This window comes from Harpia harpyja, chromosome 5 (assembly GCF_026419915.1).
Source record: "Harpia harpyja isolate bHarHar1 chromosome 5, bHarHar1 primary haplotype, whole genome shotgun sequence".
NCBI classification, from domain to species: Eukaryota; Metazoa; Chordata; class Aves; order Accipitriformes; family Accipitridae; genus Harpia; species Harpia harpyja.
In genome coordinates, this window is record NC_068944.1 from 32,478,622 (window position 1) to 32,504,599 (window position 25,978).

General features: G+C 39.3%; 1 protein-coding gene across 29 annotated transcripts in view; it reads left to right on the forward strand.

The window, feature by feature from the left end:
* The window catches only part of DTNA (dystrobrevin alpha), a 232,415-nt gene that overhangs the window by 121,066 nt on the left and 85,371 nt on the right, over nucleotides 1-25,978 (forward strand). For 23 of the 29 annotated variants that reach the window (XM_052786883.1, XM_052786884.1, XM_052786881.1 and 20 more), the window contains 2 exons: nucleotides 11,075-11,142; nucleotides 16,826-16,906. In XM_052786883.1, the coding sequence (XP_052642843.1) occupies nucleotides 11,076-11,142; nucleotides 16,826-16,906 (148 nt within the window). In that variant the 5' untranslated portion in view covers nucleotide 11,075. Of the gene's footprint in view, nucleotides 1-2,242; nucleotides 2,263-10,969; nucleotides 10,989-11,074; nucleotides 11,143-16,825; nucleotides 16,907-25,978 lie in introns of those variants that run through there. The other 6 variants (XM_052786869.1, XM_052786870.1, XM_052786894.1 and 3 more) reach the window with 2 other exon arrangements.

Below are 25,978 nucleotides of genomic sequence, written 5' to 3' on the forward strand. Positions count from 1 at the left end.
CGCTGGGCTGCTGTGGTACATGGTTACAGGTGGTCAGTACCTGATACTGAAAGTATCCGTGCAGTGTTTTATCTGCTCAGAACCAAAGCATTTCACATAAAAATTAGCTTGTAACAGTTTGCATTTGGTACTCTCTTCTCCCAGAACGTATCATGCCTTGCGAGCTCCTGGAGGCCTTAATGCTTTTCTGTAGGGTGTCTCTTTGTTTTCACACTGACCATCCATTCCTCTTCTTCCGCCAGCTGTAAGGCTTTCTCATTGATGGACGCTGATTTTTGGTGACCAGTCTCTGTGTAAGTGTGGTGGATCTTGGAAAAAGCACCTTCACAGCTGGGAATTCAGTGACTGGGTTGCTCCACGGGATGGTTTCTGAGGTGCTTCTCCTAGAACCTCTGTGTTGCGTGGGAAAAAACTCCTACTGAATGCAACCGTGACATAAGGACAGGAAAGTCCTTATTCATTCATTGAATAGCCTCACTGAAGTCCATAGCAGTTCTCCCAGGGTAAAAAACTACCCTGCACGGGTGAAAATGGTGGTTTGAGACTGTTAATTCTTCCCGGCAATGGGACACATACAGCATGTAAAGCATTCATCTTCTGTTATGGCTTTATGTTTGCATTTAAATGTAAGTGGTTGTTTTGTACTAACTGTATGTAGAATAGTAGAAGGAAAATGAGATCTTCGCAAAGGAAGGAGATATTGAAAAATTAGTTTGGGAAATTTTAGTCTTTTGTGGAACATGACAGACACGTACACACTTAAAGTGCTATGTGACTGTGTCTTGATTGTTTTGGCACCTCTTGTAACCTGTCATTAATTTTACAAAAGTCATTTTTCCACGAAAGTTGATGTGTTCTGTGCATCCTAGAGCAATGCTTGAGTAGGAGCATGTCTTCTGACTTGATTACCCTTAGATGAGTGTTTCTAAGAAGCTATCATCTACTTCATTTTACATGAACAAAAATCTCTTTTAACAACCGTTTGGGGATTTCAAAGTACATCAGGAGTCTTTGCAACCCTAGCTGCCAGTTTGATTAGCTGTGCTTCTTCTGGGCTTTCCTGTGCTCCCCTTGGCTTTACTCACATTCCCTCCTCACCGTGGGAAAGGTAGGTTCAGGACACTGAAATTTCTCCAAATGAAAGTCTGCTTACAAGCATATTTCTACAAGCTGAAATGTTTATGCTGCATTGGAGGGATTTTTATAACCTAAATGTTCTTTTACAATATAATTAATACTGTTTTATTAAAAATGTTCCTCTCCAAGTATATTTTGCATATGCAACAGTAATTCTAGTTTAGCAGGGTCCAAACAGTGTTAGAGGTAATGTGCATATCTGAGAGGAAAGAACACGATCAGTGAATCATATGTAGCAGCCTGTTTCTGCTGTGTCCATTTACAAGCATCACCAGCCATTATCTTTGCATTCAATGTTTCAAGCATTAGCTTTCTGTTCTGGCTTAGTGTATGAGACTATTTGCTACATAATTATATTGTATTTCATTTTCTTCTGTACGCTATTGTAATAATGATATTGCCTAATAAAATAATGTCAGATTTTAATTAGGTTAAAAGTAATTTGGTATATTAGGATTTTTATTTGAGAAAATAAACTAGCCGATAGTGCATATCAAGCTGTCCATTTTTTTTTGTTTGCATATTTGCTTCATTTCCTGTCGTCCTTTACCTGTTGAAATAAGGGTGCGTTTTTTCTTGAATTGTTTTAAGTTATTACAGCACTTCACAGCCTTACGTCTAACATAGTGATGTTGTAGTGAAGACATAAGATGCCTAACTTACTATTTATTAAATTGATAGTTTTGCAAAAATGCCTGCTCCTAATAAATAGCTGCACCTTATTAATCACTGAAATGAATTAACTAGACTAATGTGAAGGGGTATGGTAATATTGTATGAGAGTAGTCCAGCAACAGGAGGCCTAAATTTGCTGGGAGGCAAAGACAGAATACATTTGCATCAAAGACAGTTTTGTAACAGAAAAGCTTATGCTAACCTTCTGTGGTGGGATACTTTAGGAATAACCAGAGATGTATGAACTGATATAAAATGTAGTTCTCTTCACAGTTCACTTTTATAAGAGTGTCCTGAATAGTACCTCAACATACATCCAAATAATGAAGAGAAGGATGAAAGGGGGAAAGATTCTTGTGTTTCTTACACCCTTCTCTTTAATTCTTTAATTCCTTTTGCTTTCCAAGTGACCTCAGTACTCTGTAAACTTCCACAACACATGCAGAGGAGGTATGTTCTCTGTTAGATACATCTCTGCATGTGACTAAAGCTTATCTTGTGTTGGGAGATAGTCTGACTCCTCCTTGAAGTGCCATTTCCAAGTACATTCCCTTTTATATACACTGTTTGTAGGCTGTCCTTTTTGTTAGACGTTTATTAAGGACTAAATAGAAAAACCTTTGAGCCTGGTTCAGCAGTCCATTCCTCTTCAGCTAAATACTTGGTCAGCACAATGGAATTCAAGCATATGCTTTGAGTTCAGTGTGTGTGTAAAGGCTTTGCAGAATAAGGAGAGATTAAAGAAAGCTTTTGTTGAACTGGAGCCCATCTGAGTTTGCCTTTCCTATGCATTCACCACTAGAAGACTCAGAAACATTTGTATTGGCCTGTAATTTCTTGTAACTTAAATTTTTACAAATGTAGACATCTCATTGCTTGGATTTTTTCCTGCTGTTTCTTCTGTTATCACATGGTACTGCCAGCCTATCTGTTCTGTTTCTGTTGGATATAATGACTGAATTGCTGTACTGCTTGTGTGGTTATTCATGGGTATGCAGGCAGGCAGTTATGGAATGAGAATATATAGACACTGATTTTAATCATTCTGACTTTGGGATGGTTGGTATCTTAATATCTTGAGGACTGAATTATTATAGCTAAGGCTGTCAAGTGAAATCATTTAAACGATGCACGTGGAACTTGTTTTCCCACCACGAACCTAGAGACTCAGATGTGTGTCCTTCAATGTGATCTGGTACTTGAAAACATTATTAAATGGAACAAGTTGGTGTCTGCTTTAAAAGAATCGTCAGCTGAATGCAGCCACCGAAATGATCGAGTTGTATCACTTTTACCCAAGTCATCAGGCCGCTCACAGAAGGGATATGGCCAGGTAAAAAAGAGAAAATCTCCCATTTCCTTATTCCCTGACAACAGCTAATTGCTAAAAATGCCTTCTTCAGATATTAATTAGATCAGCCTGTAGGCTGCTCTTACTTGCATTAAGGATCTGATTTCTCTCTGCATGAGATTCACACAGTCTCAGTAATCAAAGCTTCTTTTGTCTCAGAAGGTGTACTTAACCCAAATATGCTCATAAATTCGTTAATTCCCATTGTAGTGCCATTATTCTGTCCTAGTGCCTGCTCTCACTGAACTTCAAGACAGATTAATAGCTACCACTATGGAAGACTATATGGGAACAATTTCATCAGTGCCTCATGATTCTTTCGTTTGTAATTTATTTTCCACCTTTCCCCCAATTATATCTGGAGAGACTTGGATTTCCATGGGGATGTTTGTAAAGATTCTTTTTTTTAGCTGTGTTGTTTAGATATAGTTCAGACTACTTTTTCATTAATCTATTTGTTATAATATTTCAGAAAATTAAAAAGTGAAAAAAGGCCAAAGGGGTCTATTTCAGGCATAAAGATGAAAAAGTTTAACTTCTTCTTGGTTGTCAGTTGAATAATGGAAAACTCTTCTTAGCTGATGAGGTTTTTTCAACTTCTCTGAATCAATGGCTGTTCGATTAATTGTGTGGATGCCAAAACTTTTGATCAGGTAAGGTGACAAAAGCCAGCAGCATCTCTATTAACTAATTTGTTTGACTACCCAACAATACTTAATTTTAGTGAAAGATTTTCACAGTACACACAAAGGAGCTCAGTAATTTCAACTGCCTAGGAATGTATCTTCTCCCACAGCTACCATTTGGTTTATTTAGAAGTTTTTATAATTCTAAGGAGATGAAAGTACCTACTGTCCTACAGCAAATAATCATCAAATCCCTATTTACAAAAACTGACAACTTGTATTATTAAAATTGGCAGAAGCCAGGAAATGCTTCCCAACACAATTCTATCACTGACAGCTTACTCAGATGAATTTGGATTTAATTATGGCAGTACAAGAAGAACTGAAAGATCCCTTTGACTAAGTAGGAGTTTAATTATATGTGAAATCCTGCAACCTGCTTTGTGTCTCTACAGTGGCAAATGAAAAGACCTGAGAGAAGACCAGAGTATCAAAGTATCAAAGTATTAATTACATGCTTCCTGTGATAAAGTCTTTATCACTTTTTATCTCTTGAGTTTCATTACGGTTTTCCCTATGAATTATTCCTTGCTTAACCAACTGAAAGTAGTAGAATTGCAAATTTCAGTGTTTAAAGGTGATCAATACTTTACTGAACTTGGTTTTTAGAAAAATAGTTTTAAAAAAACATATGTTGAAGGAAGAACTACAGTTTGGGTGAAATCCAGCTCCATGATGAGGGCATGGCAAAACTCCGTTAAAAGATTAACACATCAGACAAGCAGATTTGGCATTGTGTATCGTCAGCTTTTGTGTCTGAGTTTTGGGGTTTTCTTCTTTTTCTGGAATGTGTTTTGAGTGTAACAAAAAAGAAATTACTGTTAGCGGAGGTTATTTCTAACTACCCCTCAGGTGAACTAAGGCTCTGAAACATCATGCATGAGTGTAAAGGAAATCAGTATCTGCGTTGTTTTTTAAAAAATATTTAATAAACTTAGATGAAATATAGTTTTAAAATAGCATTTGAATAGAACTTTGAAGAGCTGTATTTAAATCTGTACCAGTTAGCTAAAATCAATCCCTACTATTTATCAGAACTGTTTATCAAAAGTGATGGCAATGAAGCACTGCATAAAAGTTTTTTGGAGCTGACGAAAATTATTTTATTGGATAATTTTATACTCTCAAAGGGTGAAAACATATTTGAAGCACTGAACGTTAGTTTTCTTTCCATGTTTCGCCCAACAGAGTAGTTTCTTGTAGTGCCAGGAAGGCTGACTCTAAAAGACCATGGTTAGAAAAAGTCTATTTTGACTCTCATGTTTTCTGTCTTCAAACTGCCTTTTTTTCATTAGTGATGAACCTCTTCACAATTTGTTTTTTAGACCTCACAGATAAGATTTGCATAGCATTCAGACTTCCTTGAAGACTGAATGTTACAAAAATGAGTTGCAGTGGGTGCCTTATTAGGCATTTTTGACAGTTTCCTACTAAGGATACAAAGCTCCTGAAAGGGGAACTGCTGAAAAATCTGTTGGAAAATTCTTTCTTAAAAACAAAAGACACATTTTGCTAAAGGAATAAATCAAGAGAGAATTACTTTTTTTTTTTTTTGTAATATTAAAATTGCAAAATGTGACAAAAACAAGAAAAGGCAGACTTGCTGAGGCTGATGTTGGAGATGAACTTAGCAACAGCTTTTGTTTTCCTTCTTCACTGTAAAATGCTCATCTAGATAAAATACAAACAAGCGTTGTAAGTGCAATGCAATTATACCTAGCCTCAGGAAAGAGCATTGACCAATTTTACTATAGTGCCAAAAATTAGTCCTGGAACGTAAAGCTCAGAGAGACCTATTAGGGACCTGCTTCATTAAAAGATGTGGAACAAGACATTCGTACGGCACCAATAAATCCATTAAGGGGAAGAGGGCTCTGAAAAGGCCCTTCACAATTCTCATTATTAACTTCAAGGATTGCTGAGGTTGGTGACTTTGCAAATACGGTTTTAGCTAGCACCCACTGTCCCTTTTAACCCTTTATTCTCCAATCCAAATTAACTTCAAAATAAGCAGCCATAACTCTGCTCTAGTTAGCTGAGCAGCATCCACCTACCAGGGCTGAATTTGGAGAAAATGGGAGAAGAGTAAAAATCTATGGAAAATCTTCTGTCTCATATTGCTATGAATCCTGCATGAACAGCACTCCAAACCTAGCTGTTGACTACAGCTTTTAAGTTTCTCATAAAGTAACTGTAAGCTAGACCCTAGCAGGCTCTTTCATTTTCATAAATCAAAATTTCTGGTGCTGGTAAATTCTGAAAAGGAATAGCAGTTTGTTTTGTATGGAGGACATGTTGATAAAACTGTCCCAAGCAATGTCAGACAAGAAGCCTGTGCTGCTGAAAAATGTTACTGTTGTCTGCTCAAAGCTGGGTTTAAATATTGACCAGCTGCATAGAAAATAGCATCTGATTTGTCAACAGCATGAAAAATAGCCACTGAGAAACCAGCACATTTCTCTGCATCCTAATGCTTCCAATTCCCAGTGATACCAAAGCAAATATCTAACATTTGACATTTCATGGAAGAAAAAAAATAGCTGTTTATATCAGGAGTTGAAGATTTCCTCGCTAGGGAAATACAGACTGCTCAGAATAAAGGATGCTTGAGCCTGGTTGATACTTTCTACCAAATGATGGGACTCTTTCCAAAAGTGATCTTGAGATACTCACTGGTGATTTTACCAGTCTTCTGGAGCAAAACCTCCAGCTAGAAGTTGCATCCCTGAATGCTCCCAAGCGCTTCCAAGCCACAGCAAGCACAACCGGACAAGACTCGGGGAGAGACAAGTGTTCTTCTTTTTCCTCTGTGCCTGCTGTGATGGAAAAACCAACTTTTATCCAGCCTGAAAGACCGTCAGGAATGTCACTGGTCAGGATTCAGAGCCTCTTTTGTCAAATGCATGGCTGCGTCACAGCCATCACATGGTACTTGATAAATTTTTCATGCCACAATTAATCAATTTCAGCAGACGATTTTCCTCACTGGCGTGCTTCCCACCTCCCTGGAGCACTTCATCCGTCACGGATGAACAGGATGGAGATTTGTGGAAGTGTTAATGGAGTTGCTTTTCTCAGAGCCATCAAACTGTGTGTGCATGTGTGTGTCAGGTCGGGAATTTTTGACAGTCTCCTGGGAATTATATAGAACTCTCCAGAGGGGAGCTCCTTCTCCAGGTATACAGGCAATTACTTCTTTGGATGGTTTTTTGGACCTAATGATTTAATTGTGGCAGGCATTGCTTTTACCATGCATAGAGATAGCTCAGGAAATGGAAATACACTAATTACAAGAAGGATGACATAAAACGGGGGTTAGTAAAATACACTATTTACACTATAAATACTAAAACAAGAAAAACACACACGTGTGAGAGGGATTATTACAGTACTCATAAATCAAAGCAGCACAACAGCAAAGGAAAGAAAAATGGGGCATTTAGTTCTCACCTTACATATATTATATGTTATTCCCTCTCAGATTTTATAAACAAATAAAGTATATTAAAAACCAGACCAACTATGCTTTTGATACATGATAAGCATGAAAGTGAAATTGTAATCAAAAATGTTCAAATCAAACTAAATTATTTCTTTATTTACTCTTTTCCTTCAAGCGCTACTAATGTCATAAGTTCTCAGCCTGAAACACTGATAGAAATGTAACATTCATGGTATCTTTTTCAGAGGCTGGAAACCTTATGCTTGGAATGATTTCTGCTCTGGAGTGTCTGTAATATATTGAAGCCTTAATACTTTGCTAATTGGTACCTTACTAATTAGCCCGTGACAAGAATTTTAATTAGATGCACAGGAGGTGTTCTCCCTACCTGCAGTGGAGGAGCTATCTCCTGGGGAGAAAAGTGAAGGGAAAAAGATAGTGGAAGGAATCAATAGAAGACAAATATAATCTAATCCCTACTATGGGAAGAGTGTACATTAATTACTATTTTTCAAAATTTTGTCTCTGATAATTTATTCTATTTTGTAAAGTACATTAAAGTTCACTTTGTGATTTGCTCTTTTCCCCTGTAGAACAAATTGTACTTTTTTCCTGTGACTTGACAAGTGTTATAAGTAAAGTGAGAAATATTGGAACATGACTGTAGTCAATTATGCTCACGGCCAGCCCCAGGGACTGAGCTGAGCGCATCGCAGGCTCAAAGCGTGAGTCTCTGTAATCTGAGTTAAAGAGCTGAGCTGTGTACCTGTGAGCTGGATCAAGGTGAACAAGACTGAAAAGGGAGATGCCCAACACTCATGACCAATGGCAGTAGTTGAGCCTGGGCTGTAGCACATTCTGGAATTAAAAATGCATACAAAAAGCTTCAAAGACACAGTTAAGTGAAGTCCTATCAATGGCGACTCAAAAATAACAATATTGATAAGCATCATCTATAATTTTTTCTTCTACCAGGAAAAGATGCAAAGGAGGGATAGAAGATATCTATCTGAAAATATTGCCACTGCTGATGTTCTCATTAGCTTAATGGCATATATCCCATTGCAGAGGATTTTAGGATTGTCATTTGGGATGAAAGCTATTTTAAAATCTGCAACATATCTAGTGCAGTGAGAGTCTTAAAAATACAAATAAAAAATTTCTTCTCTCTCCGAGGAAGCTTGAGTTGTGTGTGTATAAATATAAAGTTATTTGTTAGGCCTGGTAATCCCCATAAGCCCCAGCAGTGAAAAGGGTGATTCAGTTTCACTAGGTAATGGGACATTCTGAAAAATGATGATTAGGTCCAGGGAACATTTTATATAAGGAGATATAAACATCAATAAAAGTAAGGGGAGGATGAATTGCACAAAAGGGAAAATCAGTTAATGATTTTTACCCCACTGAAAGGACACATTAGGAGTGGGCTCTCTGAAGGAAGTGGAGAACTTGCTGTACAATTTGCATTATTTGAAAAATACCTTTTTTTACTTAATTTTGACTGGGAAAATTCTTCTGCGTGGTGAATAAGGTCACAGGTGAGCCACGTTCCAGTGGGTGCTCTGTAGATATTTGAAAGCGATAGCTAAGGAATATTTTTATCCAAGAGGCAGTATGAGGGAAGGAAGAATAAAGTTGCACCCCTTTTGTTTTCAATAAAGTTTGCAGCAATCAACATGAGACCAGTGATTATTTCACGAATGTAAGAGAACATTGGTGGAATGAAAACAGCAATTTAATAAATGGAAAAAAATCTGTAAGATTTAAGTGTAAATTGTATCAAAACTGAAAGAAGATGATGTAATCCTTGTGCCAACATCAAAATAACCCAATCTCAGTCAATTAATATGAACAGTATATAGTCTAAAAACCAGTGGCACATTGTTTGTAGAGTAATTCTGAATATAGGAGAAGTCAGAGAAAATTATGATGGCCTGTGACTCACTCTACAAAAAATAAAAGTTAATCTGAAATTGTATTTGCTCTGAAGTATTCACTCAACCGCCCTGCCTGCTGAAAGATGCTATCTTTTCCAAGGGCTTTATTAACCCACCTGTCCTACGAGATCTGGTCATTTATGGCAAATTTGTCTCCTACTGTAAGTTCAGTTAGAAACAGAAAGGAGTGGGGAACTCAGGCTGGGGTTAGTGGGATTACATCATTTTTCATCTTTTACGGGCAGAGATTTAAAGCTGATCCATGTACAAAAGATATTACTACTTGCTGTCTAATTACGATGCAGGTTGGGTCTGGCGTATCTTGAGGTATATCTTGTTTTGCAGGTAGGTGTGAGTCTTCCCTGACCCCTCTAAGCTAGCAAGACACCGGCTACCTCCAGATCAGAGGCTGTGTGGCCACTTCTGTAAAGCAGTATACTGAAAGCTATTATCTCTGCAGAAAGGCAGGATATATTAGTTCAGACTTAATGCTATGCTACACACATCTGTATCACTCCCGGCCAAATTAGAGCATAAGGGTGAACTTGAATATCCCTGCAAACAGGCTGCAGCCATACCCTTTGTCCACTTCTTAGTGGGACAGCTGCTCACATCCACCATAGATAGCACTTTAGCAGAGCCTTTATCAGTACTCTGAGAATTTAACAGGCTATTTGGAAAAGGCAGTTATAATGTACCACCACTTCATTTGAACAGCACATTTTGGAAGGAAAAAACCCCACACACAACAAAACACTTCTTATGTGATTGCCCTGCTTTTTCCAAGAAATAAAAGGAAACTGGTTTTCCCTCTTGAGTCCTTTGGTGATGGTAGACTTCAGCATCCAGTACTTTTATCCTTCTTGTTATATACGTATGTGGGTTTGCTATGGGATACGGTGGAATATTTTGGATTGCAGGCCTCTACAGAGCATCTCCTTTATATCCCAGGTGGCCCAATGTTATTTTACACAGTCTAGTTGAGACAAGGATGTAGATTAAAATGCAGGTCAGAAGCCTTAACCACGCTTGGCAGGGAGGAAACGATATTGGTTTGCTAGAGTAATTACCCATAGGAAGTGGTGATGCTGACACTGGTTTCATTTTTTGAGTGCTGCTAAAGATGTTTATCTTTACTCTGAAGGCTTTAGTCTTTTATGGTTTGGATTCTGGCTGTGAAGTAAGCTGCCTCTTTTCTCTGTGCTCTATCCAGCAGTAGTGCTCTTCAAAATATTCTGAAGATTTTTATATCTGAAAACTGAAGGAAAATATATTCTTGCTTCTGAGCCTTTTACTGGAACTCATTTAATCAGAGACGTACTGTCTTGAATTTGAATGAATATTTGGAGTGTATTTGCTTGAGTAAATAGAGGGTATTATGTTGTGGAGTAGAGATTTAGTTGTTGTTGTGTTATTTTTTGTCTCCTCCACCCAGAATTGGCTAGAAAGGCATTTTCTATACTATAAAGTAATATTCAAATCTTTTATGATTTCTTCTCTCTTACATAATTTAAACTGAAGATTCCTTATTTAAGAAAACCTAAAATGAATTTCAGAGCTTGTGTTATGTAAGTCAGTTAGTTACATCAAGCAGAAAAACTGAACATTGCCTTTGGGAGAGAGAGAAGAGAAAAACAAATGCTTGAAAGCAGAATCTAGGGAATGGAGGACAATTTGGGGAGCAGCTTCTCCTCAAACTGTGCCACAGAGAGGCTGGCAAAAGGCATTAGGTACACGTGGAGCACCGGTCAACTTCAAAGGTTCTCCAGGATCAATTATGGATGCTTATGTACATATGTTCAGTCTGGGATAATGCTCAATATTTTCACATGATTTTGTCTTCCAGAATGATTGAAGATTGTGGGAAAAGAGGAAATACCATGGCAGAAAGAAGGCAGCTATTTGCAGAAATGCGTAAGTACTTCCAAGAAATGTTTCGCTGTGATAGACCAAGCCAGTTGTAGTGCAGTGTCAGTAAAATCTATGCAAGCATTCCACCTCAGGTAACTTATATCTCCATTTCACAAGTGGTTTAATGTCATGAGACCAAAACTACAGGAAAATGGGCTGATTTGACCAAATAGCAGGAGAGAAGGATTTTCTACATCAGATTTTGTGATTGTATTATTTTAATCAGTAGCTTCTTGAGACAGAAATACTGCAATACACAGGTAGCAATGAAGAGGGATAAAGGTCCCCAAAAGACTACATCTTTTAGTGGGGCTACCTGTAGTGGGTTGACCCCAGCCAGCTGCTAAACATCCACACAACCACTTGCTTAATCCCCAACCAGCCCCCAGTGGGATGGGAGAGAATATAGGGAGAACAAAAGCAAGAAAACTCATGGCTTGAGATGCAGTTAAGAGCTTGAAAGAGAGAAAAAAAAAGACAACAAAAAACCACAAGTGATGCAAAGGTGGTCACTCACCACCTCCCAAAAGAGACTGATGCCCAGCCAGTCTCCAAGCAATGTCCACCTTGGAAGACAAAATTCCCCACCCCCTTCATTCCCTACCCCAGTTTCATTGCTGAGCATGACATTTTAAGGTATGGAGTATCCTTTTGGCCAGGTGGGGTCATCTGTCCTGGCTGTGTCTCCTCTCAACCTCTTGCCCACCCCCAGCCGACTCTGGGAGGGGACGAAGTGGGAAACAAAAAGGCCTGGATGCTGTGCAAGCACTGTTCAGCAATAGCTGAACATTGGTGTGTTATCAACACTTTTTTAGCCACAAATCTAAAACACAGCACCATGCAGGCTGCTATAAAGAAAGTTAACTCCATCCCAGCCAGACACAGTACAGGGACTCATATACTACATACCCTGCCTCAGCACATTTTTTATAGTTTCTAGTGAAGCTTTGTGCTCCCTGCAGAATAGTGTGTCAGGGATGTACTATAATAACAATGTTCCTGCAGTTCCCTCAACAGTCGTCTATTTCTTTTACAAACAATCCACCATTTCTCAAGGAAATTCTATTACAGATGAAGTTGGAGACTGTCACCCTGTTACTAGATTTACCTAAGTTCTGTCTGTAATTACTAAGCTTCCTATTATTTGTCCCCTGCAACATACTGAAAAATGACAGAGCATCTCCCCCATCTTCTGGGGGAGACTAAGATGAGCATTACTGGGACTTGAGCAGCTATGCGCACTGAAAGGCTGGGTCTGTGCTGGTGAATTAAATGTGTTGAGGACTGTTCTCTGGGGGTGAGCCGAGGGGTGACCGAATGCCCTACATCTAAGCTCCTGAGCTCTCCAATTTAAGGACTGCTCATTCACATGGCCTGCTGAGATCGGTCTTGGCCCATTCCGCTGTGTCCACTAGCTCCATTGTGCCCTGTAATTATTTCAGTATCACACAAGGCTTGCTGTTGCAACTTGGATGGATATTTCTCTTGTCCCTTGTGTACAGCATCTTGCCAGTGGAGGGAAGGGTTGTTCTTTGGCCAGAAGCAAAAAAAAAAAAAAAAAAAAAGAAAAAAAGAAAAACAAGAAAAAAGGATGATGCATTTGGATGATGCATTTTTCCATTATCAGAACATACTATACTCTAAATTAGAATTATAGGGAGGACTTGAGCTTGTATCAGCTAAAGTCAATAGCACAACTTCCATTAACTTCAGTTAGTTTGAAATATTCCTAAAATGGAAGATAATTGCTTAAGACTTTGCTGTGAGGATTTATGGTTTGTTCCCACAGTTTTGAAGGCTGTTTTGCTATTGGGTTGTTTTGGAGGAGTTAAGGAGGTGTTGGGAAAGTTTACAATCAGCAGTTAGAGGTGGAGGAGAGACTATTTTCCCATACTGTACACAAATTGTTATTGTTTACTGCTTTTTCTTTCACATTTTAGTATTTTGATGTATTTGCTTGAGTCTGGTTTATTTCATGTGTGCCTCCCTTTCCTATTTGCCTGCCTCCCTTCCTCCTCTTATTACGCATGCACACAGAGAACTGGGTTCCAACTAGGTAAAAAGAGGGGGAAATACTAAGTCTTTGTGAAAAACTAAATATGTTTTAGGCGAAGAAATGTCCATACTCCTACAACACTGAATTTTGCATTTTGAGAGTCCCTTGGATTCCTGTGTCTTTAAAGGGTGTGCTTCCCTGAAACAGAAGCTCATCCTGGCATTGCGTTCAGGTGCCCTCAGCTGTGTGCAAGCCCACATGATCCACGTTTAACAAAACCCATGTGCTCGACACACCCTACATACTGTTGGCCATGCAAAGCTTCTTGACATTATAACATATATAAGCTTATGGTAAAAAGTTAAACTCCTGTCGTGGTTTAACCCCAGCCAGCAACTAAACACCACGCAGCCGCTCACTCACTCCCCCCCACCCAGTGGGATGGGGCAGAAAATCGGGAAAAGAAGCAAAACCCGTGGGTTGAGATAAGAACGGTTTAATAGAACAGAAAAGAAGAAACTAATAATGATAATGATAACACTAATAAAATGACAACAGCAATAATGAAAGGATTGGAATGTACAAATGATGCGCAGTGCAATTGCTCACCACCCGCCGACCGACACCCAGCCAGTCCCCGAGCGGCGAATCCCTGCCCCCCCACTTCCCCGTTCCTATACTGGATGGGACGTCACATGGTATGGAATACACCGTTGGCCAGTTTGGGTCAGGTGCCCTGGCTGTGTCCTGTGCCAACTTCTTGTGCCCCTCCAGCTTTCTCACTGGCTGGGCATGAGAAGCTGAAAAATCCTTGACATTAGTCTAAACACTACTGAGCAACAACTGAAAACATCAGTGTTATCAACATTCTTCACATACTGAACTCAAAACATAGCACTGTACCAGCTACTAGGAAGACAGTTAACTCTATCCCAGCTGAAACCAGGACAACTCCACAACCTGCCGATGTTAGAGGAAGAAAATTCATAATACAGAGGACTTTTTGACAGTGGTTTAGGTTCTTGCAGTCATATCTACATGTCTGTGATTAAAACCCCACAATACTTTTAGAGAGTGGGTCATGTTCCAGACTACACAAGACAGAAAAAAAAATGCAACTTTTCCTGCCTTTTAAAGTAGGAAATTTGATCTGAACAAGAAATAGATGGATTTGACTCTTACTTTAGATTTGGGCCACTATGTGATATTCCCTGTATTTAAATAAGTTTAGTTTGACTTTTTTGTTTCCTTTCCTTCAGAAGAGGCATCTTTCTAGTTCCAGATTACAAACCTTTGTGAATTAGTATCATAATCAATATCATATTCTGTAGAATCCTGTGGTTAAAACTTAAATTGTGTCTTATATCTCAAAATGCACCATTGGATGTCAAATCACTAGGCTACCCTTAGTCTTACCTGACATGCTCAGGTATATCCAGACTGATGAAGGAAGTTCAAAATGTACATCACTGTTGTGCTGCCAGCACCTATTATCCAGGAAGAAAGCAGCAGCCAAAGCTTGCAACGAATCACTTCTTTGTTACTTTTGCAAACTGCAAACAGTGTTACATGAGATGAGCATATTCAAAGGAAACAGTGAAACACTGCCAGTGGGCAAAGGGAAGGAGTGGCCACTGGCAGTCCTGTAGGCAAGTTACAAATTCACACTCTCTTTTGCCATGCTCAGTCCCACACATCTTTCCACCTGTTTTTCAGGACTCTCCATGTAAGTGAAGTCACTTTTCTACAGAAGTTATTTGAAAAATAGATCTCTGACTGCAGCAAAATGTGAATCATGGTAAAATTTAATTGTCTGTTCCAGGGATTTAACAGCAAAAACACCTACTCCCAAAATAATATTAAAATAATACCATCCACTGTGTGTGTAAATAGTAAAGAAAAAAAGCAACATTATTGCTTGCAAACTTGTTTATTTAGGATTAATACTGCAACCTAGGAAGCTCAATGAACCAGAGTCTCATTTTGCTTTGAATCTTTACATCTTGTTAAAAGGCTGAAGTTTTATACAGGAGCACTGGAAGCTTTTATTAGTAGCTTTCACTAACGTTAAGAGGGGAAAAGTTAAATTCATTTTACTCGTTGGTCCTATTAAAAAAGGAGAGACTTAAGTGTTACCAGCATTATCCTCCCCTTTACCAGTTAAGAAGTTTTCCAAAAGCTGTCAGTGAGCTACTAATGGAGAAGAGAAAAACCTGTGTAATTTAACAATAAAGCATATGATGAAAAAAATAAAAAAGCTTTCCAGACCTGAAGGTAAGTAGTTAAAGGTAGGTTCTCCCAGGAGCAGATGGTGTTAAGACAGCCAACGGGCAAAAGGGAGTAGCTGGGAGCCCTGGGAAGATTGTGTGGGAGAATTCGGTCAGGAAAAGAGCAGACTCTGGGGAGAGGGGAGAGTATCATTCTCGTTTTCATCTCGCAGGTCAGGGCACATTTGAAAAATTTGGGTCCAAAGGATGGCAGATTGTTTAAGAAAGTGTGGGTGAACGATGCCAACATGGCCACATGTACAACAGGGCAACTGAGTGGCCAATCTAATAATGTCAAGAGGAATCTTAGAGAAAGCATTCAGGAAGCATGTGTAAAAGCAGAATTCCACTCCACTTCTCTTGCAGCCTGACTGTACCTTGTTTGGATGTGTTTCACGCGAACAGTTCCTTAAGAAACTCTGTTTTTTGTAACTTGGTACCTTGCTCAACTGAATAGAACAGGTTTTACTCCTGTTACAGGGCCAACCACAGTGAAAAAGCAAATACACAAAAATTTAATTGAATGTGTTTCCATTAAATGTGTGGTAAAATTAATAAGCAGTCTTGTATTTCATAGGCCATATTGTAGCTGTGAGGCAACACTTCTCTATGTAAGACGTACCAGCCACAAAGGAGAAAGGTTTAAATCACAATCTCCTCATCTACTTTTGGGGGGTTTGGGAAGTGTTATGAGTGGTACAAAGCAGCAGGAGGCCTAAAGACACTGTGCCAGGTTCTGCCCCCATCCTGGTCCCGCTCTGCTGCACTTGTATGTGAAGTAGCTACCAGTCAGTTTATACCCATCTCCTGGACAGCTGCTTTGGAAATGTTGCCAGATCTTTAAGTTGGAACAGCCAGGGCCAAGCTATGTGTGAAACAGAGAGCTGACCCTTTGAGGTCTCCATTGCAGAGAACATACCTCTGCAAAATGGAGAAAGGCCTCACACCCTTTGCATTATTTTTGCCCCCTTCTGCAGATTGCTATCAGTCTTTTTGTCATGGCATGATATTTTTTTTTATTTGGTTTACTGGCAATACCTTGTTCTGACCGGACATGTCAGCCAAAGATATTTGTTATGAGCTTTATTGTTAAATATTAAAATTAGATGGAGGTTTTCCCTGCTGTTGGAGCCTGGCCAGTGTGTCTTTTAGCCTGCAGCTTGACCAGATTGTTCTTCAAAGTGACAGAGGCAGTGGGCTGACTGTTCCTTGCCTTTCTTTATAAAAGTCTTTTAATACTGTAGCTCCTGCCATTCCCCTTCTTTCTCCTCACCCCTCTCTACTCTCCCTGCAAAGGGGAGAGCCTTGAAAATTATTAAACAGAGTCAGCTCATGTGTCCTTTTTGTTCTCAGGCTTCCCTGCTAGCAAAGATACGCACAGGTCATATTCCATACAAATGTCGCTGTTACTCTCTTCCACTAGGGGCTCAAGATCTGGATCGCATTCGTTTGTCCACCTACAGAACAGCATGCAAGCTTAGATTTGTTCAGAAGAAATGCAACTGTAAGTATGTCAGCGCTTCCTTCATACACCATTGTTATTAGCTTTCCATTGCCCTCCCCAGTCTGTCCTTCACATGAGTCACAAACCGGGACTGTTTGATCTGGCATTGCAAAGGACACTAATCAGAGTGCCTGGGCAGATTTTAAATATTAACCTGTTTATATAAGGAATTTGTCTCAAACATGCCAGTGATTCAGGCATAGAAGGGTGGGTCATGATGCAGGCCACAGCTTTAATTAATAAGCATGTTAACTACATTCTCCAGTTTTCTTGTAAAATAACTTTTGCGGGTTCCAGCAAGATCCTGCAAATCAAATGCTTTTATAGCAATTCCATGAGAAGAAGTGGTGGTTCCAGTCCTCGTCTATTTGGGGTGCAGCAAAGTAAGTGCAATGTCAGTCAGCCCCCTTATTTCCAGAAGGCCAGCTAGAGACATCTCTTCTAAGAGGGTGAACCTGCTTGTGATCTCTGCATGTCTGTCTTCCTTCGTCTAGGCTTCATTCTTGAGAATTTTCCCACTTGATTAGTGACTTTTTAAATGTTTCTTCTGAGATTCAGTCTTTCTTCCTTTACAGCTGCAGTTTCTATTACTACAGTCATGTGCTGTGAACTTTAAAGGGGAAATACATATAAAATCATTTCTTCTCCATCCAAAAGAGTATGCCAATACTTACAATGGCAGCTTTTGGTTTATGCATTTTACCGGACCTTTCCACATCGAATCAAAAAAAAAAATCCTAACCAGGGTAACTCTTGTCAGCAGTAGCAGGAGGGAGAGGACTAATGCAGAGAAAACAAGTTTTGTCAGTCTTCATATCTAAACTAGAATGACAGCCTGGCTACACTTCTGTTACACACAGTGGTAAGTATGTTAAGAAATGCTCACTGCAAGTAAAGATTAACCACCCTGGAGAGAGTTCCTAGTTTCGGGGTTACATCTACCTGTGTTACGGAAATGTTTAGCTTATGCTGTCCAAACATACTGGAGAGGCCAAATTGTGGTGGAAAAGACTTTAGAGAGTATTTATTGGGTTATTAGCTGTGGAGCTGGTCGTTCAATCACTTCTGTAGCACATTTCTCATGTTTTTAATATGTGTTTAGCTGAAGTATGAATTGAAGGATTAGTATCACATTATAAGCAGGCTACCAGACACAGAACCCAGGAGGGGTTTAGTACTTGCCCAGTGGCTGGCTTCTCCCATTCAGGAGGAAATGCATTGAAAGACACTATGATGTTGCGTTCAGTTGTTTATTTTATTTTTTTAAATTTTATGTTTAAAAGGATGAATTTTTCACTTAATTTTCATGATAACAGAATACAGTAGTCTGAGGTGACAAAAGTATCCAATTAAGTTGACAGTGATAGGAAAGTCGTAACACTAATTGCTTTGATAACTGTATACAAAGCAAATGAAAACAACTAAGGGTGCAATAGCCTTATTGTTGGGAGTGGCTGGCTGGATAAAAATACTGGTTGTTAATCTTAACTTTGTTCCTCTTATTTATCAACTGTGATCTGCTTTTTTGGAACTATTGCTTCTCTTCATAGAGAACCAATACACATGCCCTTCAGTTTGCCAGCTTGTGCCAAGTCACTCACGGACAGTGCTTGCCTTCTGGTTCCTGTTGATAACGTAGGAGAAGTGATTTGCTGGTCTTATATCAAGACGTACGCTGTATCAACCTCTTCTGAAGAGAAAAAAAAAAGGAAGAACTTAAAATGTCATCCTAAGAATTAGGTTCTGTGCAACTTAAGAAATAATGCCTGTTGCTCTGGAATGGGCTGGATTGCGTGCATCTTTTCACCATCAAGTACAGTTTTCTTCTAGTTGTTTCTAGTATACTGCTGCTCTCCCAGATGGCTTTCTCTTATTAGTGGGAGAAGAAGTCATTCTTTCACCTGACGTGATTTCAAGCAATGGCTGTCCAAGACAGAGCTTCTAAACATATAGCCACTGAACTGAGCACTGCCCTGAAATGGTTAATATCAGACCTCCAGCTCATGTCAGCTACTCTTTTGGGTTTTTTACCCTACAGAAATTGCCATTATGCACCACCCAATAGTAAGCTCAGGAGAAAAAAAAAGGGACATAGAAAAAAAACATTTCCGCTGCATCTGAGCTGTTTCATTTAGGGGAGAATATAAAAAGAAAAAGCTCAAAGGCAGTTCTGCTCCGCTCCCAGTGCATAGCACCTCCTGTCACTCAAGCCATCCTTGTCTTCTTTCAGCTGTGCTCTCCTGCCCTGCCCTGGCACACTGGCCCAGACTTACTAGGAAAAAATTGCTTGGAAAGAGTGTATTTAAGGGATTCCTTTAAAGAGCTAATTTAATAAATTGCAGGGAGCTGCTCTTTGCTACAAGCTGAAGGTGTATGAGGATGGAAGCAGAGAGCTGCTTTGAGCGCCAGAAGTGGCTGTTCCAAGGAAATCAGAGCAGAGGTTTTATTAACACCATCTTTTTTACCCGAAGGTGCCCATTAGCATAGACAGTCACAGGGTATCATTTAAGAGGCAGCTATGCTTATCACAAACAATACACTGTTTGTTTCTGCTGTCTTTAATGCAGACAGAGCCACAGGTTCATCTCCTGCCCTCCTTTGTGAATTCTCTCAGTACAAAAGGGTGTTTTGCTGAAACCTTCAGCAGCAGGCTGGGTTTTACTGGTGAAGTAGACAGTGTGCAATGAGAGCCATTCTCTCTTGCATTTCTCCTGAAACTAGTTAAACTATCTGGCGAAAGATTATAGAGGAGGTGAGAGTTTACCACCATTTACCAGAATACCGCTCACTACATGTGTTGCACTTTGAGTACTAACACTGTTGATCAAATTAATTGCTCCATAGAGTTATTTCATTTTCAGAAGAGGAAGACTACTTTAAAAATATTTAGCCTACAGTCTTCGAAATTGCAAATATATGTCTTTCTGATAATTCTATAAAACTTTTGGAAAACTACTATGCATGCGAAAAGTATTTCTTTTATAAAAATCTCTCTGAGCATTTAAACCAACAGGCAGTTTAAATAAAATCAGCAAAGTGAGAAAAATCGGTATCAGTCATTGCAACTATTTGTCAAACAGGATAGAACTGAATTCAGTCCAGCCTTATTCTTTAGAAAAGCAAGAAATTCTTCTTAAGAACTCAGAAAATGATAAGTAGATAAATTTGAAAAAGCTCTGATGTTATCTTTCAAAGAAAAATTCCTGCAAACTTAAGCATTCCCCTTTGCCTATGTTAACGCTACAAATAACTAACAGTAACATTTTCAAATTATTGTTGGCACATCTCTGAATCTGCTAAGTGCCCAAATGTGGGATGCAATATGTGACAAAAACCCCAAAAGTAAGAGACCTGCAAAATTCTACATGCAGAAATCCTTAAAGTTGGGAAGCTTTATTAGTGCACCATGAATATAAACTCATTTTATGCTTCGCTATTTCTGCTGACAATTTCTAAAATTGGAATTAATTAAAAGAGGAACTGTAGGTATTGTAGGTACTTTTGAGGATGTGGTGGGTACAGAAAGAGATGATTGCAGGCTACTTGCTTATTACTTCGCAGAACTCCAGTAGCAATAGACCTGTTGCAATAGCAATAGTCTTCTCTTAGTTATAAATACTAACACAAGATGTAGATACGTCTTCCGTAAAAAAAGGAAAAAATAAAAGAAATACTAAAGCAGTCTTGAGAAGATCTTGAGATTTGGGCATGAATAATTCTAAATGAATGCCAAGAGTCTTGGCCAGACGGACCCCAGAGAAAACACTCCTGGTGGTTACGTCATCTTCAGATCTCAGAATGTAAAGCAGGAGTGCGTGAGCTGACTGTTGCTGCTCTGCTGGATCATAGTGTTGGATATAGTCTCGGAAATAGCAGCACCCTAACCATTTGAGGTTAAATTTCATTATTTGGGATAATAAAAGCAGATAGGAAGCAGGTGCAGAAACCTGATCAGATATGCTACATGTTTATTCCGGTCTGTACAAAATGAACAAAATGCGAATAGCTGACTTCATCATCAACTAAATTTTCTAAATGTGCTTTAAAGCTGGACCTAAGTATTGCATGCTGCAAGAATCAAGGAGGGAGATGGAAAAACTACAGGTGAGCACCATGAGGTCTGCAACAGTCGCAGAACTTGAAAACCCTACGAACCAGTGTTGCTCTAACAAAGTCAAACATCAGGGTATTGTCCTTCACTTCACCTCCAGTGCATCGGAGCAGTTTTTGGAGCACACGATATACATTCTCACCATACAGACTCCTGCTCAGCTCCCCTTACTGCCAGGAAAATGCCATCTTAACAAGGTTGATATACAGCTCTTTATCCATAGCATTCAGACACAGAAGCATAATAGGCTTTTCTGAAAAAAGGCACGAAGGACCAATGACAGCAGTTGCACGTATCTTTCAACATTCACCAGTATTCAGGAACCACCAAAAAGCACAATTTATAGTTATCCCCAGTGATCATTGTGCAGTTGGTTTATTTTAATATTTGGTTTTCAGTGAATTTATTAAAACCCAATTGTTTATACAGAAAAACATGATGAAATATCGTGTTCATGTGCAAATTCCCTCTGGGCTATGGTGGTAGCAGGAGTAGAACATAGCAACATATCATAATCAAAACCATCATACAATTAAACATCACTCACAAATACAGAACTGTACAGCTGGAAAACTACTGCTGTCCTTGATGAACTTTCCTGAATGTGTTGTAACATTATTCTATGACTCTGGCTGCAAAAAGCAGATTTTGCTGATTTCCCTAGATCGGAATAAATCATTGGCAGTTGAAAGCTTGAATCTAAAGCCGTGCTGGTGATTGATAGTTATATGAGGCTTAATTAATGCAGACAAAAAGGGAGCTTGTTTCTCTGGCAGTTTAATCCTAACACCTTAGGGTTTCCGTGTCTTTGTTTCTCCCTTCAATATTCTTCTGCGTGAGTAATTTTTTTTTTCATTGTTTTGTTGTATCCAAGTTGTAGTACAGCTGTTTCCACATAGGCAGTGCAGCTGCCATGATTGTGATGGAGACCTTGTGAATGTCCAAGACAGTCTCCTCCACCTCCACCCTGCTCTTCCTCCTGCCTCCTCTGAGCTTAAGTAGTCACAGCTAAGGCACGTAGGCATGTCAGCTTAATTTCCATACATGCACTTGGGTGCCTCTCTGATCTGATCTGCCTTTTTACATTTGTTTTAAGTTAGAATAATCTCTCACCCTCCTGAAATATAATAATTTCCCACTGAAAATGAATGACAGTTACTGTAAACACACTATTTTTAGATGCTTTTCTTAAAGCTTTTTTCCGTCTGTACTCTTATACCTCTTGTAACGCTACAGGAAGCTGCTGAAACTGGTTTTGTCCTAGAAACTGACAATTCGGGTATCAAATGATACCAGCCTGTGTTAGCTACTGGCCCCTGTCAGGATGGCAAGCACTTTTTAAAAATTATTTGATTAAACCTAAATAAAATTACTAGAGTTTGGGTGGATTTTTTTCTATACTGGGCTGGCACTTAAAATATTTTATCCCATCCCATTCAATATGCCATTTACCACAAGATGAAGTCACAGTATCTGGAACTTGTAGTAAAAGGAACGGATATGAAAGTCTTGATTCCACACTGGAAATGGTGCTGTGACCTCTGCGTTACCCAGTGGCTGAGGAAGTCAACAGGACATCCAGGTTCAACTTTCTCTTCTGCATGACAAAATATGCACTGATCTTGCCTATCCAAAAAAGTTCTCTAAACACAAAGCTAGAGGATATTCACAAGTGTGCCAGTCTGTTCTGTTGATATTTAACCACCAAATCTTTCATGTTTATGTGTTAATTGATTTAGGAACTGACAACTGCTCCTCTTTACTTAAACGAGACCTCTTACCGCCATAGTATAAAGCCATTCTTTGACTCTGCGAGTATTTATTTTCTTTAAGATGAAACGGAGTGCACCAGAAATGCTCGATGGTGCTATCCTCGGTGTGCGAGAATCCCATGAAGATCCCTGCCATGGCAGGAAGCATTCATTCTCAATATCCTGCCTTTTACTTCTCAAGAACTGTATAGCCTGTGCAATTTTGTGATTGCCCCTCATTCTTTTTTTCTCAGGATCACCATCAGAAACACAGCCACCAAATTACCATGATTACAGAATTGTTTAGATTAAATATCTTAATCCTTCATCACCATAGGTTTCCATGGTTAGTGCTCTGTTCTCATTGTTGGTTTTTATCATGTTTTTCATTCCATCTTGGAAGCAATAAAGCGCAAGATAGGTTCAGGCTGGGCCACAGAGCAATCAAACTGAATGACAAGCAATGTTGCCTACTTGAGAAGTGCAAAAGGTCTGCTTGGCTGCAATTTGAAACAATCTGCCTCTTGAATTTGTGATCATGGCAGTCTCATATTCTTCGAAACCCTCAGTGATCAGTCTTCTATGAGATTAGCTTAAAAATCCTATAATCTGGAAAAAAACCCCACCATTGTGAGTTCTTATTTTTATTCTTCTCTGTTGACCATCTTGGATACTCTATGATCTGCTTATTATGATTACATAAAAATAGAGGCTGGAAATATTAGTTGTGGTTTTTGTTTTCTATTTTTACAGAAGCTGAGTCTTATAGTTCAGTTATATAGTGAATGATATTATTCACATGGCTCCAAGCGATATAGCTTTAAAAAAAGAAAAAGCACTCTATATTACAAGAGTCGTGATACCATTGTGTAAGTTACTAATTCTGGTATCCTGCAGTATTTGAATAATGGAAAGAAAGATGAGTTAATGATTTTAAAAACTTTTTTGTTCCTTTGTCTTTACCAGCGACTTAGAGACTAAATGCTCCTGGAACTGCTAGTACAGTTCCATATGGGTTTCCAGGCAACTATGGGGAAAGGATGCATATATTATACATTCTGCATTATGCATCAATTATTTAATCAAAAGTTCAAAAGGGCTTGATTTAGCATATTCCCTGCAGACAAATCCTTCATAAGGATTTTAGTCTGTAAGTGTTCACTCACAGCACAATATCCTGAAAATGGGTTCAGATTTTCTTTTCTTTTTCTTTTAACTGTAAAGTTTATTAATATGCTTGACAGATCATAATAGCTGTTAGAGAGCTGACATATAACCTGTATATTTGGCATATTCATTGAGGGACTACTATTCAGCCTTTTCTTCAATGTTAGCACGAAGTGTACTGTTACTACATAAAGGGGTTGTGGTATCTCAGATGTCCCTGAGTATTTGCTCTTAAAGGCTATCACTGCAAGTCTGTCTCATACACGGTCAATACAAGAACTATCAGTGGATATTTGGAATTCATTTTAATGTCAAAAAGAGTGAACCAAACAAGGATATGTATCTTAAACTCTCACATTTCTGTTTGCTTAGAGATTGATTTTTCAAACATACCCATGATTCCAGGCGGCTCCTGTTAAAAAATGAGTTGCAGAAGATTGTCAGATAATATTATTTTGTCCTTTACAGAGGAAAATGACTGAATTGGCTTCCTTTGAGTCAGAAGTCGACAGACACGTAGACTAGGCCACGTCCCAAGTATACCTACAGGCTGCCCCCTGCTACACAGGTTGCTCACCCCTGCCTCGATGCAGACAGCTTTTGTAATTGGATCATAGCTGAAAATCTCTTCTTACTGACTTCCTGAACTCTGTGAAAACTGCTGTTCACTGTGCTATTTCTGATGGCTTTCCTGATGCAGGTGGAAGGTTGGACAGTCTGTTCAGTTCCCCACTGATGTCTCTGAACATCTGCTACGGGTAACAGGCGTCAGTCACCTTTGGCTGGCTGGCTTTGGATTAGTTACCCAAAACCAGAAAGTTTCTGCATCTTATTTCACATTGGTCCTCCTAATGAACAGTTCAAACAAAAGAAAAAAATTATTATTAGCTTAGTACTCTACTAGACAGTCTAAAAATCGCAAAATATATGCAGATACACAATCTCACAGAAACAAACGTACCTTGGCGATCACAGGATCACTGTATCTTCTGAGGGATGCTGCTTCTTCACATGAGTTTTTTCTTCTTTCACCCTCTTGTTTTTCCCCTTAAACTGTAACTGTGTTTTTAAGTCTCCTTCATCATTTCTCTGTCCCTTCTTCAGCTTCATGTCATTATCTGTGGCATTTGCTTGATCTCTGACTTCTCTGCAACCCCTATTCTCTTGGCTGTTCTCTCCTTTCCTGTTATCCTCTTGGCTTCAAGCACTTTCTTCAGGCAAACCTTCTCTTACTCTTGAGGCTTTGTTCCCTTTCCCTGGGCTGTTCTGGTCTGTCCTGTTTGGGAATTCGGCTGGGCCTGTCCTGATGTCAAGTGAGCACCTCCATAATGTGCTAAAGTGCATTAAGCAGTGTGACTTAGTGCCTGTCGTGTGTTGGTCATTCTCATATTTTTTTGCCATATGACAACATATGTATGTGAAAAAGGGGAAAAAAAGTAAGAAATCATCCTTGGAGTAGATCTCTGAGTTTGGTGATCATGGTCCTTTGTTCCTAGGGAGCTTCAGTCCATCATCTTGAACCAGCTCTGCCTCTCTATTCTGGACTTAAAGCAGTAAGTCTTGAGGAGTCATACATGAGCTCAGTCCATACAAGTTTTCTGTAGAGAGTAAAGGACAGTTTTTATGTCCTTGCAGAAAATTGTTTTCCTGAGAAGATAAGCTGCAGCATTTTGCCCTATCTGTGTGTTGTAGCATTGCATTCTCCACTGCATCTGCTGAGTTGGGATTTTTGCTGACTTTTTTTTGCCCTGTCCTGGTTTTCACATTGTCACTCAGCTCTGGAGAATGAGTAGGCACTACACAGCTTTCCTCCACCTTAACCACACAGTCTGCACCATCTTCCTGCCTAAACAGTGATCTCCGTCACAGCCTCACATAGACAGTCTGATCTGTCTCTAGCCCTTCCTTGTTCCCTTTCAGCCTCCGTCTCCAGTAACTTTTACAAATAAACCTGCTGTGGAGCCAGCAGGGAAACTGGCTGGCTGTGGTGAATGTTCTCAGCAATTATGGGCTTCTTCAGGTTGAAGACAGCAAATAGTCCAC